The sequence below is a fragment of the Neophocaena asiaeorientalis genome, unplaced genomic scaffold (assembly GCF_003031525.2).
Source record: "Neophocaena asiaeorientalis asiaeorientalis breed wild unplaced genomic scaffold, Neophocaena_asiaeorientalis_V1.1 scaffold671, whole genome shotgun sequence".
Taxonomy (NCBI): Eukaryota; Metazoa; Chordata; class Mammalia; order Artiodactyla; family Phocoenidae; genus Neophocaena; species Neophocaena asiaeorientalis.
The window spans coordinates 1,570,904-1,587,689 of record NW_020175533.1 but is presented as its reverse complement, the minus strand read 5'-3'; the positions used below and the strand labels follow the sequence as shown (position 1 = coordinate 1,587,689).

At 37.9% G+C, this 16,786-nt stretch overlaps 1 protein-coding gene across 11 annotated transcripts in view; it reads left to right on the top strand.

The window, feature by feature from the left end:
- Positions 1–16,786, top strand: part of GOLGB1 (golgin B1) — an 82,494-nt gene that overhangs the window by 28,747 nt on the left and 36,961 nt on the right. For all 11 annotated transcript variants that reach the window (XM_024769215.1, XM_024769213.1, XM_024769212.1 and 8 more), the window contains 2 exons: positions 1,269–1,671; positions 2,660–2,775. In XM_024769215.1, the coding sequence (XP_024624983.1) occupies positions 1,269–1,671; positions 2,660–2,775 (519 nt within the window). The remainder of the gene's footprint in view (positions 1–1,268; positions 1,672–2,659; positions 2,776–16,786) is intronic.

Below are 16,786 nucleotides of genomic sequence, written 5' to 3'. Positions count from 1 at the left end.
AGGCTTACATTTCACATCTTTTATTGTTGCTCTTTTCCTTTGTGATTTTAGGTCTAGGGTCCTAGTTTCTTTAGAATGTCATATTTTCATCTAAGGAGTTTCTTTTCTGTCAGTTTACCCCTTCTCTGTCTTCAATGGTTCTTGTGCTTTATGTACTGTCCCTTCTTTGTTTGTTTTGTTGTTTAACTTTATGTTGGTTTGAAATAATCCCACCATGCAATATTCCCTTAAATTTAAAGGTGATTAAGGATGCTGATGTTCTAAAATCTTAAACTCAGGTATCCTATTCCCTGACTGTAGCCCATCCTGTCATTCCCTTTCTTAGGCTGTCCTGACTTTCATTCTCATTAAGATTCCATGATCCTTTCATGTGTTGCTCTGGTACGTTGGTTCTTTCTTGGCCTCGCTCCTTTCCTTATCTGGTATAGATCTGCGACTGCGATTTGGACTACTCCTTTACCAGCCCTTGGATTCCCTGTGTCCCTGCCCCTTCACATCCAGGGAGCCAAATCCTAATGTGGAATCGGTGCTATGGTCCACATTCTCTGCTTGTTCATCTGGGTCCCGCATGCTGCTGGAGAAAGTCATATCCTTTCTTCTTAATTTTCAACTCTCCTTGAGAACGACTGTCTTTCTTGCATAGAAACATGTTCCCATATCTCCAGTTCTAACAGAACCCATACCCTGACCCTGAGTCCCCTTTCTGGCTGTCATTGAATAGTCAGATTCAAATCCCAGTTGTGCTACTTACTAGATAGGTACTGTGGAGATATTTACATATGTGTGACTTTATGGTAAGTTTCCATTCTCTGCTCCTTTTAGTACCTTATAAGTCTCTCTCTCATGGCCTCTAATATTTTGTATTATAATGATCTGTTTAAGTGTGACTCTCTCACTAAACTCTGAGTTCCTTGAGGGCAGGGACTGGATCCATTTATTCAGCATTTATTGAGTACCACATACTCAGTATGCCATATATTATGCTAGATGCTGGAGAACAGTGATGATAAAACAGACACAGTCCCTTTCCTTATTGAACTAATTTTGTATTGGGAGACACATAAGTGAAAAGCTAATGACACAAATAAATATATATATGAATAGAAACTGTCAAAAGTATCAAGAAGCAAAAACAGAGGGTCTTATGGAATTGTAGGTTTGGTCCTGAGTGTCTAGGCCTGGGCTTCACCTAGAAGAGGCTCTTCACTATGCTTATTGAAATGAAAGAATGAATTTATGGTTCATGAGGCTTTGTCTTTTTTTCTTAGATTTTCTCCCAGCAGTTACAGCAGATAGAAGCTGAGCAGAGTACTTTAAGGAACACTATAGAAACAGAAAGACAGGAGTCCAAGATTCTGATGGAAAAGATGGAACTTGAAGTGGCAGAGAGAAAGCTATCTTTCCATAACCTGCAGGAAGAAATGCATCATCTTCTAGAACAGCTTGAACAGGCAGGTCAAGCCCAGGCTGAACTGCAGTCCCGGTACAGTGCTTTGGAGCAGAAGCACAAAACAGAAATGGCAGAGAAGACCTCTCACATTTTGAGTCTTCAAAAGACTGAACAAGAGCTGCACTCTGCCTGTGACGCCCTAAAGGATCAAAATTCAAAGCTTCTCCAAGATAAGAGTGAACAGGCAGCTCATTCAGCTCAGGTCATTCAGCAGCTGGAAGGTCAGTAATTGATTGCGTTTGAAGCCCATTTGTCTAGCCCATTTGTCTAGCATCCCTTTAAAATTTCAGGGATCTCTTAGTGGCATCATTTGCTTAAACCAATTGAATGAATGGAATGATTAAGAAAGGTGTCTCTTCTGAACTCTTTGTTGCATGTCTCCCATCTCTGACTGAAGTTATAATCTGGCTTAATAAAATTATTATTATAGTACTAAAAACTATTGATAGTAATGTGTCAGACACTAAAAAGAACCCTATGTGAAACATAACTGTGGTCTGAAGGGTTCACTGACTGAAATGAGTAGGATTTGAATTAATTTGCGGAAAGCTCAGGCCAGATCTAGCTGCAAAGGTAGGGAGACTGAATTGCGTGGAGTCATCTTTACTTCTAAAGATGGATCTGAATGCTTTTCTTATAGGTGAAAATTTCTTTTTAAAGAAAACTTTTTAAAAAATGTGTTATTATTAAAGTAATACATGCCTCTGATTTAGTTTAATTCTAAAAGATTGGCATACAGGAAAGATTTTAGAAAGCATTAAATTGAACATCTGTATTGAAGAGAGCTGAACATTAATCAGAAAGCCTTAAGGGACATTACATGGGAACAGTGTGTTACATGAGCATGCTGTTCTCTTAATTGAACCATGTTCATGTTTAAAACATCTCAGTAGGATTTATAATGCTTACGTGGAGAGTGAAGAAAATAAAATAAAAAACACTAAGGGCATTTTCAAGGGGGAAAGGAAAAATGACTTTAAAAAAAAATACCTAGACCTGTTTTATTTTACCTTTGAAGGAGGTTTACTGCGATGTCCTTTGGTCCTTGAGAGCATTTAAACAATTTATAAAAATGATGGTATTGGCATCGTAATTTTAATTAAGATAACGGAACTAGAATAAACAGCATATGGTGTATCCCTAGAAGATAACTCACTAAGTTTCAGGCTTGAGGCAAAGATCTTTTCAATTTTATTTTCTTTTCCTTAGATCAACTCCAGGAAAAATCCGAAGAAATCAACCAATTTCTAAATAAAGCAACGTTGCTAAAACATGAAATAGCATCTCAGACTTCTTTACCAGATGTTTCTAACGAGGGCACACAGGTAATTAAATGTGTACTTCTTATGAATATGATCTATTTGTCTTTGCTGTATCTATACTTGGGTGTTCTAATAGAATTTATTCCAGAAAGCAGTATAAGCCTTCTCTCTTTTCTGCCTATACAATGCTTTTTTGGAGCCAATTCTATTTGAAAGGAAACATGAAAAGCAGTAGTGTCCCAACAATGAATAATGAGAAAAAAGTAGACAATGAGCAGCATAACCTCAAGAGCCTTTCTAACCTCTACAACCTTTCTGTATTGGAGATGAGTCATTAATTTTAATCTTATAATCAGCTTTCCCAGTTGAGAAATCAATTTTGGTTTTGGTAGACTGAGATTTGATCAGGTTTAAAGTATACAATTCAGTCTAACCAAACTTAAAAGTCTATTGTAGAAATCATAATGCCCACATTAATCAGTTAACAGTAAAAAGTTTAATTTCCTGTTGATTGGCCAGTATATTCTCTCTGCCTTCTATAAAAGTCTCCGGGGAGCTAGATTTTAATCACCAGAAAGCTGCTTATTGAGCTTGAATATCAGAACAAGGAGAGTTAGTTTGATGATCTTAATTAACTAGTGTCAAGCTGGGATAACTGGATTAATTCATCTCCATTATAAGATTATACCCTTCCAAACTGACAGATATAGGGGTCAGCAGAGTCCCATAGTTCTTGGGCAGTACTGTGCACTGACAAAAATTTTTCCTTCCTGGTTTTTGGCATCTAGGCTTTCCAATCTCTTCTATTCTCCCATTCTCAACTTTTTCCTCCCGTGTTTTGTTAAGACATTTTTCAGCAACTCTAAAAAATTCAGATTCCATATATATGTTTTAGCATACAGAATTTTTCTCTTTCTGACTTACTTCATTCTGTATGACAGACTCTAGGTCCATCCACCTCACTACAAATAATTCAATTTTGTTTCTTTTTATGGCTGAATAATATTCCATTGTATATTCTTGCCTCCTTTATCAAAAATTAGGTGACCATATGTGCGTGGGTTTATCTCTAGGCTTTCTATCCTGTTCCATTGATCTATATTTCTGTTTTTGTGCCAGGACCATACTGTCTTGATTACTGTAGCTTTGTAGTATAGTCTGAAGTCCGGGAGCCTGACTCCTCCAGCTCCTAAAAAAAAAAGTGGTTCTGAAGAATGTAAGGGCAGGACAGGAAGAGAATAGACTTGAGGACATGGGAAGGGAGAAGGGTAAGCTGGGAAGAAGTGAGAGAGTGGCATGGACATATATACACTACCAAATGTAAAATAGATAGCTAGTGGGAAGCAGCCTCATAGCACAGGGAGATCATCTCGGTGCTTTGTGACCACCTAGAAGGGTGGGATGGGGAGGGTTGGGGGGAGACGCAAGAGGGAGGAGATATGGGCATATATGTATATGTATAGTTGATTCACTTTGTTAAAAAGCAGAAACTAACACACTATTGTAAAGCAATTATACTCCAATAAAGATGTCAAAAAAAACAAAAAATAAATAAAAATAAAAACAAAAATTCAAAGAATTTCATGGTGAACACCTGCATACTCACCATTTAGATTCTATTAATATTTACTATATTTGCTTTATCATATATCTATCCATTTATCCATCTACCAATTCATCTTAATTTTTTGTACATTTCACAGTAAGTTGTAGATATCAGTAATTTTTCTCTAAATATTTCAGCATGTATATCATTGACTAGATTTTAATATTTGTTTATAATTCTTTTTCTTTTGAAGTGAGATTTACAAAACATGAAATGTACAGGTATTAAGTGTACCATTCATTGAGTGTTGTCAAATGCGTTACCCAAATCCCTATCAAGATATATCACCCTACAAAGTACCCTTTTTCAGTCAACCGCATTACTCCCCTCCAGAGATGAACCAGTGTTCTATATTTTTACCGTAGATTAATTTTGCATGTTTTATATCCTATAAATGTAATCGTACATTTGTGTTATTTTGTAGAAAACTTCTTTCACTCAGCATATTTTGAGATTCATTTATATTATCGTATGTATCATAATTTATTCTTTTATATTGCTGAGAAGTATTCCATTTTATGAATATACTGTATTTTCCTTTTGCATGACTGTGCTATAATTTCCTTTTGATGGACAACTGGTCTTTTTATGCTTTGGGTATTATGAATTAAGCTGCTATGGACATTCTTGTACAAGTATTTGTGTGGACATATGTTTTCATTTGTCTTCATTAAATGCTAGTTGAGGAATTTCTGGGCCATAGAGTAAGAATATATTTAGCTTTATAGGGAAATGCTGGATCTTCTTCCAAAGTGATTATATTGTTTATACTCTCACCTAAAATATATGAGAGTTCTAGTTGCTCTGCATCTTCTCTAAGATTTGGTATTATCAATTTTTAAAATTTTAGCCATTTTAATGGGTGTGTAGTGGTAGGTCAGTGTGGTTTCAATTTGCATCTCCCCAATGACAAATGACGTTGAACATGTTTACTTGAGATTCTTGGACATTTGTATATCTTCTTTTGGTGAAGTATCTGTTCATGTCATTTCCTCATTTTAAAAATTGAGTTTTTTGCCTATTTATCAAGTTGTAGTAATTCTTTATACATCCTGAATGCCAATTTATTATCAGGCATGTTTGGTAAATATTTTCTCCCATGCTGTGTCTTGCTTCTTTTTCTTTTTTAATTTTTTTAAATTGAAAATCACATATTGAATTTTTTTTATTAAAAGTAGAATTTCTTTTTTAATATTTATTTATTTGGTTCCACCGGGTCTTAGTTGCAGCAGGTGGGCTCCTTAGTTGCAGCTCACCGGCTCCTTAGTTGTGGCATGCAAACTCTTATTTGCAGCATTCATTTGGGATCTAGTTCCCTGACCAGGGATCGAACCTGGACCCCCTGCATTGGGAGCGTGGAGTCTTATCCACTGCAGCACAAGGGAAGTCCCCGTGGCTTGCTTCGTATCCATTTTCTTCATGATGTTCTTTAATTAGCAGACATTTAAAATTTTGATAAAGTCTATTATTTATCATATTTATCATCTTTTTTCTGGTTATAATTTTCTTTGTCCTGTGTGTGAAACCTTTGCTTAACCCCAAGTCATGAAGATATTCTCTTATGTTTTCTTCCACAAGCTATATAGTTTTAGCTTTCACAGTTAAGTCTCTGAACCTCAATAAATTTTTGTGTGTGGTGTAAGATAAGGGTCAAGTTTTATTTTTTTCCCTATATGGATATCCAATTGTCTCTGCACCATTTCTTGAAAAGACTTTACTTTCCTCATTGGATTGCTTTGGTACCTTTGTTGAAAACAAATGATTAATAGGTCTATTTATGAGCTTTCTAGTCTATGAGCTTTCCAGTCTAGTGTAGCCAATTCTTAGGCCTGTATCATATTTTTTTTCGGGCAAGGCTTTATTGGGGCAACAGGAGGAAGTGAGAACAAGTAACAGAGTCACTTGCTGGCTGGCTCCCTGAGGGGAGGCGAGCTTGTTCCTTATATGGGGTGAGGGTAGGGGTGTGTCCAGGGGTCTTGCTGGAGGGGTGGCTTAGGTGGTTTGCCCACCCCTAAGGTGGTGTTGTAGCATATGCTCAGTACCCTGCTTTTGCTCCCAATACCCTGTTTTTGCTCCAAGCTCTTCAAAAGTGGCAGTTGGGTGTTTTTGGTCTCTTTGTATCTTTTGGGTCCAGAATTTGCTCCAACTGCACATGCACGCAGTTATTTTTAGTCCCATATAGTTTCTTTGTATTTTGTTGCTGGAGGAGATGTTTGTCGAGGTGCAAGCACTGCAGCAAAGGGTCCTAGGTCCCAGCCTATCTCATCCCCTGCTGAGAGACTCTACACCCTTATTCTTAAGGGGTAAGGGAACGAAGGTCTCTTCTTCTGAAACTTCTTCCTGTATAAGGGGACAGGGGCCACAGACCCTAGCCCCTAGAGGTGTAGAAGTTTCTTGCTGACTGTCCCAAGGACCTGGGCCACTTTCTGCTGGAATGGGCTGAATTCCTTGAGCCATCATGAGCCTTACTTCAAATTGTCAGAGCCCAGAAGACACAAACTCAGTCAAAAGGTTAAACAAACAAGGGCTGTAAAGGAGAAAAACAACAATAGCCATTAAAGGGCCTAGGAAGGGAAGGAACCAGGTTACTTTGGGAGGGCTTCCTTAACTGTTGACCTGACAGGAGAGGCAATGTCACCCCTGCCAAGAAGCCATTCTGTTTGGGTGTATATTTTTGTTAATCTCGGGGTTAAAGTTCAACATGTTTCTCTACTTTTAGAATGGAAGGTCTGCGTTGGTCCCAGCTCTCCTTTTTGGACCGAAAAGTCTTAGTCACAGGTTTACAACAATAGGGAAGACAACAGACTACTAGACAAAATATAGTCTAAATCAGTATGACTGAAAAGAAAAGGGTTATGAGAAAACAAAAACCTCCTGCCAGAAAGCTTTTTATTTTTTTTGCGGTACGCGGGCCTCTCACTGTTGTGGCCTCTCCCGTGACGGAGCACAGGCTCCGGACGCCGCAGGCTCAGAGGCCATGGCTCACGGGCCCAGCCGCTCCGCAGCATGTGGATCTTCCCAGACCAGGGCACGAACCCGTGTCCCCTGCATCAGCAGGCAGACTCTCAACCACTGCGCCACCAGGGAAGCCCCAGAAAGCTTTTTATACCTTGTGGTATCCAGGAGAACAAACTGGAGAACCAGTTTTCAGTTTCCCTGCCCATATTGAATAGTGAGGATTGGTGGTTAATTGTCTGCTGAAACCAGGTGGTTTGTTGTCAGATATTCTCAATGTTGGTTTCTACCCGGTACGGGCATCAGGGCTGTTTTCTTTGCCTCCCGATGTGCCCTGTTCCCTTAGGTAATTTGAGAATTTTCCTTTTGGTGCCCACAGCAGTCAATAACTTCGACTAATGTTGATTTTTGAGCACTTCTATGAGTTGTAATATCTCAGCCCCATATGTTACAGTGGAATTTTTTGCATTTAAAAGTCCTCTTTCTTTCCAGATTAGCTGCATGGGCATGTAAATAGACTCTAGGTCTATCCATCTCATTACAAATAACTCAATTTCATTTCTTTTTAAGGCTGAGTAATATTCCATTGTGTATATGTGCCACATCTTCTTTATCCATTCGTTGGCAGGCGGATTCTTAACCACTGTGCCACCAGGGAAGCCCGGAAGGCATATTTTGAGTCTGTATATATATTTATAATTTTCCTTCCCCCAATGTTAAGACTCAGGTTAGGGCTATTAGCTCAGCCCTCTGGGCTGAAGTGTTAGGTGGCAAAGGTTTTGCTTATATAACACTATAAGTGCTCACAGTAGCATACCCTGCCCTCCTGACTCCATCTTTAATGAAACTACTGCCATCAGTAAACCATTCTTCCTCAGGGTTTTCTATGGCCTGGTCTGTTAGATCAGGCCTACAGGCATAAACCTAGTCAGGGGTTTCAAGGCAGAAATGTGTTAGTTCTGGGCCTTCAGCCAGGATTAGAGTAGCCAGATTGAAGGTGTGGCAAGTTTTGAGGGTTAGTTCTGGGGAGTCAAGGAGTAAAGCCTGCTACTTAGTAAGGCAGCCTCCAGTTAGCTAATGGTGGCCTTTAATTTCCAGAATCTTTTGTACTTGGTGAGGGGTCTGGACTTCCAGCGGCTGTCCAAAGGTAAGCTTGTTAACTTCTTCCACTAATAAAGCAGTGGCAGCTACCGCCCAGAAGCAGCCATGTCAACCTTGGGCCATGGAATCTAGTTGTTTGGAAAAATAGCCTATAGGTTGAGGAACTTCTAGCTTTTGTACAAGGACTCCCATAGCTGTCCCCTGTTTATCAGCTATGTACAAGATAAATGGCTTTTTAAAATTGGGGAGACCCAGAGCAAAAGCTTTGGTGAGGGTCTGTTTGATCTTATTAAGAGCCGTTTCTTGTTCCCCAGTCCAAAGTAATGGCTCTGTATCTGGGCCTTTAGTGGCTTCATATAGAGGCTTAGCCATTAGTCTGAATCCTGGAATCCAAATTCCGCAAAATCCTGTCATGCCTAAGAAAGTACGAGGATTTTTTTTTTGGTCTTTGGGGCGCTTAGTTCTAATATAGCTTCTTTTCTATCTAGAGATAGCTGTCTGCTTCCAGGGTTTATAATATATCTCAGATATTTAACTTGTTACTTTGAGATTTGTGCTTTTTTCTGAAAGATCCTGTAACCCTGGGTCCCAAGGAAATTAAGGACTTAAATGGTATTCTGATCTGAGGCCTCCGTGGTGGGAACTACATATTAATATGTCATCTACATACTGTAGACTGGCCCCTTCTTTTAGATGTATTTCCCTTAGTTTTTTTTTTTTTTAAATAAATTTATTTATTTATATTTTTGGCTGCGTTGGGTCTTCGTTGCTGTGCGCATGCTTTCTCTAGTTGTGGCGAGCTGGAGTGACTCTTTGTTGCAGTGCGCGGGCTTCTTACTGTGGTGGCTTCTTTTGTTGTGGAGCACGGGGTGCACAGGCTTCAGTAGTTGTGGCACATGGGCTCGGTAGTTGTGGCTTGTGGGCCCTAGAGTACAGGCTTAGTAGTTGTGGCACACAGGCTTAGTTGCTCCATGGCATGTGGCGTCTTCCCTGACCAGGCCTTGAACCCGTGTCCTGTGCATTGACAGGCAGATTCTTAACCACTGTGCCACCAGGAAGGTCCCTCCCTTAGTTCTTTTCTTAGGGCCGGGGTGAACAAGTGTGGGCTGTCCTGAAACCCCTGAAGCAATACTGTCCAGGTATATTATTGCATTTGACCTGAGTGGGGGTTAGTCTACTAAAAGGCAAACAGATACTGAGATGAGAAATGAACTGGGATGCAAAAGAAGGCATCCCTGAGGTCAAGCACTCCAGGAATCTGGACTAATATAAGGATTGGCCACAAGGGGATGTATAGGGACCACTGCATCATTTACTCCTCTAAGGTCTTGTACTATTCGATATTCCCTATTTGGCTTAACAACTGGCAGAATAGGGGTACTGTATGGAGACTGACAGAGCACTAAGAGGCCACGTCTTAAAAATTTATGGATGAGGGGTTGCAAACCTTTTTTTGCTTCCAACTTTATGGGGTACTGTCTCTTGTTAGAATAAGCGACTTCTGGCTTAAGGCTAATTTTTACAGGTTGAACATTTATAGCCTTCCCAGGGATTCCTTTGTCCCAAACTGCAGGGTTTACTGTGTGTAGAATATGGCTGGGAATAGGCCCTTGTTCTTCCAGTTGATTTGTCTTAGTCAGAATCAAGATAAGGGGCTGCTTCGGGCTTCCTAACTGTAATATGGCTCCAAGGGAGCCCAGAAGGTCTCTCCCCAGTAATGGGATAGGACACTCAGGCCCAACTTAAAAGGCACATGAGATCAAACACTGTTCAAATAGGCAAGTGAGAGGCCCAGTGAAGTAACGGGTGTGAGGCTTTCCATCAACACCAGTCACAGTACAGCTTTTGGAGGAAGGAGGCCCAGTGTGAGAGATCAGGACAGAGTAAGTGGCTCCATTATCACTTAAAAAATTGATTTTCTTACCTGCTATGTCAAGGACCACCCGGGCCTCCTTGATGGAGATAGATGTCTCATTGCGGGGAGCCACCAGAATCCCCAGGCCCGCTCAGTCGTCCAGCATGGCCATCTCAGGAGAGGGAGCCCCCAAACGTGGTGACACTGAAACAAGAGGTTCAGGTGGCTACTTGTCACCCCAGGGAAGCTGCATTCAGTGGTCCTGGAGGTGCCCAGATCCTCTCCCTGGAAGAGGACAACTGCCCCACATTGAGCACTGTAAATCTGATACTGACCAGGGTTCTTGGCCTTCCCCAATCAATAGAAATTGATTAGAGGCCAGACAAGAAATTCAGGCAAGGCTTTATTGGGGCCCCTGCTACAGCAGGGCGGAGTGAGAACAAGTGATAAGTTCCTTTGTTTGCTGCTCCTGCCTGTGTCACATTGTTTGCATTACTGTAGTTTGTAGTTAGTCTTGAAGTCAGGTAGTATAAGTCCTCTGACTTTGTTGTTCTTTTCAAGATTGCCTTGATTATTCTAGGTTCTTTGCATTTCCATAGAAATTATACAATCAACGATCTCAAATTCTATTTGAAGAAAAGAAGAAGCTGGATGGGATTTTGAATTGGCATTGTGTTGAATCTATAGATCGCTTTAGGGAGAATTGACATCTTAATACTACTGAACTTTTCAATCCATGAGTATAGTATCTCTCTTCACTTATTAAGCTCTTCAATTTCTTTCAGCAATGGTTTGTAGTTTTGGTTGGAGGAGTTGTGCACATTTTAAAATTTATTCTGAAATAGTTCATATTTTTTAATGCTGTTGTAGGTGGAATTTATTCTAATTTCACCTTTCCAACTGTTTGCACTTTTATGTAAGTATATAATTGAATTTTGCTTATGTGAACTTGATATTTATTTTATTAATTCTAGTCTCATTCTGTAGATTCTTTAGGATTTTCTACATAAACAATCATGTCATCTGCAAATAAAGGCAAGTTTTACTTACTCCTTGCTAATCTTTATGCCTTTATTTCTTTTTCATGCAATGGCTAGGACCTTCATAACACTTTAATAGAAGTGGTAAGACTGGGCCTTCTTGCATTTTGCCTGATCTTAGGGGAAAGTATTTCATATTTTACCATTAGCTGTGTTACTAGTTTCAAGTTTTCATTAATCTTTTTTATCAGATTGAGGACTTTACCTTCTATTCTTAATTTGGTAAGAATTCGTATTAAATTTTGCCAAATGCCTTATCTGCATTTATTGAAATGATCATATGGGTTTTCTTCTGTTCATATGGTACATTACTTTAATTTTTGACTATTAAACCAACCTTGTTTTGTTAGGATAAACCAAACTTAGTCATAAAGTATTATCCTTTATATATATTACTGAATTTGATTTACTACTATTTTGGGAAGCATTTTTGTATCTGTACTTATGAAGGATATTGGTCTTTGTTTTGGTCATGAAGATTTTCCTTTGTTTTGTAGTACTTTGTCAGATTTTGGTATTAGGGTTATTATGGCATTAAAAAAATGAGTTGGGGAGTGTTCCCTTTTATTTAAGAGTTTGTGTAAAATTGGTATTATTTCTCAAGAATTTGAAAGAATTCACCAGTGAAACTATCTGGGTCTGGAGTTGATAATGAATTGAATTTCTTTTACAGATATAAGACTAATAAGATTTTCTTTTTCATCTTGTGCCAGTTGGATTTTAGTTTTGTTTTGTTCTGTCCGTTTCATTGAAGATGTCAAATTTTTGTTATAACGTTGGTTATAGTGTTCCCTTTTTTATCCTTTTAATGCTTGTACGCTCTGTAGTGATACCCATCCCTCCCCCAATCCCTATTGTTTTTTTAATTAAGATATAATTGACATATAACATTGTGTAAGTTTAAGGTGTACAACTTGTTGATTTGATACATGTATATATTGCAATAGGGTTACCACCATAACATTAGCTAACACCTCCATCATGACACATAATTATAATTTCTTTTTTGTGGTGAGAACATTTAAGATCTAGTCTCTTAGCAACTTTGAACTATATAATACATTATTGTTAACTATAATCACAATGTTGGGTGTTAGATCTTCAGAACTTTTTCATCTTCGATCTGCAAGTTTCTACTATTTGGCCGACATCTCCCCACTTTGTGCTTCATTTTCTTGATGAGACTTTAAACTAGAAATTATTTGACTTTTAAAAAAAATCTTTTCAAAGAACCAACTTTTGGCCTTGTCAATTTTCTCTAATGCTGGTCTGTTTTCACTTTTTTTTTTTTTTTGTGGTACGCGGGCCTCTCACTGTTGTGGCCTCTCCCGCTGCGGAGCGCAGGCTCCGGACTGATGCGCAGGCTCAGCGGCCATGGCTCAGGGGCCCAGCCGCTCCACGGCATGTGGGATCTTCCCGGACCAGGGCACGAACCCAAGTCCCCTACATCGGCAGGCGGACTCTCAACCGCTGCGCCAACCAGGGAAGCCCTGTTTTCACTTTTATTGATTTTTGTTCTTTGGTATTTCTTTCTATTTATTTGGGTTTACTTTGCTCTTCTGTTTCTAACTTCTTAAGGTGTAACTTTATATCAAACACTTCAGGTCTTCTTTTCTCATTTAAACATTTAAAGTTACACAGTTCCCTCTTAAGCACATGGTTTGGTATGTTGTGTTGTTATCTTCAGTTTTTGAAGAGTTTTCTAATTCTCCTTATGATTTCTTCTTTGATCATGGACTATTTAGAAGTGTGTTATTTAATATCCAGATATTTGGTTTTATTTCTAGATATTATTATTGATTTCTAATTAATTTCATTATGATCAGGTAATATGTTCTATATGATTTCAGTGCTTTGAAATTTATAGAAACTTGTTTTATGACATAGCATATGGGGTGTCTTGGTGAATGTAGCTTGTGCACTTGTAAAAAATGTATATTCTGTAGTTACTGGCTGTAACATTTTATAAATATCACTTAAATCATAGTATTATTCAAATTATATTTGACTGATTTTTGTCTAGTTGTTGAAACTTGACTGATTTTTTTTAGCATTTGACAAAATTTAATATCTATTCATAATAATAAGTTCTTAACAAATTAGACATAGACAAATGTAGCTTAATGTAATAAAGACCATATACAACAAGCCCACAGCTAACAACATACTCAGTGGTGAAAGGCTGAAAGCTTTTCCTCTAAGATCAGGAACTAGACAAAGGTGCCCACTCTCATCACTCCTATTCAACATAATAATGGAAGTCCTTGCAAGATCTGGAATAGCCAAGCAGTCCTGAGAAAGAACAAAGAGGGAGGCATAAAATTCTGGATTTCTTTTCTTTTCAATTCTGTGTTCCAGAGATTTGGAGAGGAATGAATGATGAGGATGGCTCTTTTCTCCCTGAAGTCTGGAGCCTTCTGTAGGAGAATCAAAGACTGGAGTTGACTTGAAAGCTGAGAGTGGGAATTATCTGGAGGCTTTTTCAACTCAATTCTGGCGCCAGGAGTAGGATGACTTGAGTTTGCTGACATAATCACATGCCCTTCTCTTGTGGCTTGGCTGGTGTTTTGATTGCTATTTCTTCATTGGGATGATTTAGTTGTTCTTCTAAACAGAAAGTTATGAGATTCCTCGAATTCTAGAGATCAGAAATCAAAATTGGTTTCACTGGCCAAAAGTCGTGATGTCAGCTGAGCTGCAGGGAAGGAGGCTTTAGGGAAGAATTCATTTCCTCATTTTTTCCAGTGACTAGAGCTGTATTACTTACACCCTTGGTTCCTGGTTGTTCTTCCATCTTTAAAACCAGAAGCCTAACATCTCGTCTTAGTCATCAGGTTGCCTTCCAACTCTTGAAACTAGACTGATTTTTTTTAAAGAGTTTATTTATTTGTTTATTTATTTATTTGTTTTTGGCTGCGTTGGGTTTTCGTTGCTCCGCTCAGGCTTTCTCTAGTTGTGGCAAGTGGGGACTACACTTTGTTGTGGTGCCCAGGCTTCTCATTGCAGTGGCTTCTCTTGTTGCAGAGTACAGGCTCTAGGCATGCAAGCTTCAATAGTTGTGGCACACGGGCTCATAACACGTGTCCTCTGCATCGGCAGGTGGACTCTCAACCACTGCGCCACCAGGGAAGCCCCCTGCATACTTATAAAGTGTACAACTTGATAAGTTTTGACATGCACGAAGCCATCACCATTATCAAGAAAATGAACATATTCATCACCCCCCCAAAGTTTCTCATGCCCCCTTTTAATTTTTCTCTCACATCTCCCACTACCCAGGCAACCACTTGTCTTCTTTCTGTCATTATAGATTAGTTTGTATTTTTAATAAATTATATGTGCTCTTTTTCTTTCCTGGTTCTCTCACTCAGCATACTTATTTTGATATTCATCCTATTGTATGCAGCAAGAATTCATTCCTTTGTATTGTTGAGGATATTGTACCTACCACAATTTGTTTATCCATTTACTTGTTGATGGACAAACTTGGATTGTTGACAATTTTTGGCTATTACAAATAAAGCTTCTATGAATATTCTTTTACAAATCTTTGTTTGGACCTGTGCTTTCTTTACTCTCAGTAAATACCTAGAAGTGAAGTGTCTGGATCATATGAGAGGTTTTAAGACCTTGGCAGTTTTCCAAAGTGGTGTTACCATTTTCTATTCCCAGCAGAAGTGTATGAGAGTTCCAGGGGTAAACCTCACTTGGTAGTGATATATTATCCTTATACTTTATTGAATTCACTTGCTAAAAATTCTATTTGTTTCATAACTATTTGGCTGTTTAGGTTATCTATTTCTTCTTGAGTGAGCTTTGGTGTTTTATATCTTTTAGGGGATTTGTCCATATAAAGTGTCAAATTTATAGGCAAATTATAAAGTTATTCATAATAGTCTATAATTATTGTTTTAATATGTATAGAATCTGTAGTGATGTTACCTCTCCCATTTCTGATATTGGTAATTTGTGTTTTCTTTCTTACACAGGTTAGACTGTCCAGAGGTTTATTAACTTTACTGATCTAAAAACCAGCTTTGAGTTCATTGATTTTTGCCTTGTTTTCTGTTTTCTATTTTATTGATTTCTACTTTGATCTTTATTATTTCCTTTCTTCTGTTTACTTTGGATTTGATATCCTCATTTCTTAGCTTCTTAAGGTAAAAGCTGAGGCCATTAGTTTGAGACCTTTCTTATTTCTAATATAGACATTTTGCATTATAAATTCTCCCCAAAAAATCTACTTTAGCAGTATCTCACAAGTTCTGTTGTATTTTCATTTTCATTCAGTTCACAATACTAATTTCCCTTTTAATTTCTTCTTTGCCCCCGGGTTACTTAGTTTCCAGATATTTGGGAGTCATATGTCTAGAGGTCTTTCTGTTATTGATTTTTATTTTAATTCCATTGTGGTCAGAGCACATACTTTATATGACTTGGCTCTTTAAGAATTGATTGAGACTTGTTTTATGGCCCAGAATGTTGTCTGTTTTGGTAAATGTTCTGTATGTACTTGAAAATAATATGTAGTCTGCTGTTGTTTGCTGGAATGTTCTATAAATGCCAATCATGTAAAGTTGATTGATAGTCTTATTCAAGTGTACTATGTCCTTGCTGCTTTTCTGCCTCTCAATTATTGAAATCCCATATTATAGTTGTGGATTTATTTACAGTTCTATCAGTTTTTACACCATGTATTTTCAAGCTGTGTTATTGGGGGCTTAGACATTTAGGATGTTTATGTCTTCTTGATTAAGTGACCCATTGATATTATGAAATGACCTTCCTTATCCCTGGTGACATTCTTTGCTGTGAGATGTACTTCTTTCTGATATTAATATAGCTATTCCACTTTTCTTTTGAGTAGTGTTAGCATGGTGTATCTTTTTTCACTCTTTAACTTATTTTTGTCTTTATATTTAAAGCTTATATGCAGCATAGAGTTTGAGCCTACTTCTTATCCAATATGTCAATCTCTGCCTTTTACTTGGAGTGTTCAGACCATTTCCATTAATGTTGTCATTGATATAGTTTTAAGTTTCTCACCTTGTTGTTTGTTTTCCATTTTTCCAACTGTTGTCTTTTACTTTTCCTTCCTTTTAAAAAATTGGTTGAGTATTTTTTATGACTCTGTTTTTCTCCCTTTTCAGCGTATTAGCTATAATTCTTTATTTTATGATAGTGACTGCATTAGAGATTATAGTCTGCATTTTTATCACAGTTACCTACATATAATATTGTGCTTCTTCAAGTATAGAATAAAAGCCTTACAATTATATACTTCTATTTCTTCACTCTTGGGATTTATATTATTATTATTTTACTTATGCATATATTATAAACAAAAAGTACAAAAATATGTTATAAACAAAAATTTTTATTTTTGTTTAGTCATTTATCTTTTAGAAGATTCAAATAATAAGAAAATAAATCTTAACTACCATTGCAGTTACCATTTCTGGTACTTTTCTTTAGGATAGATCAAGAGTTGGCTGTCTTTTTCCATAAAGGGTCAAA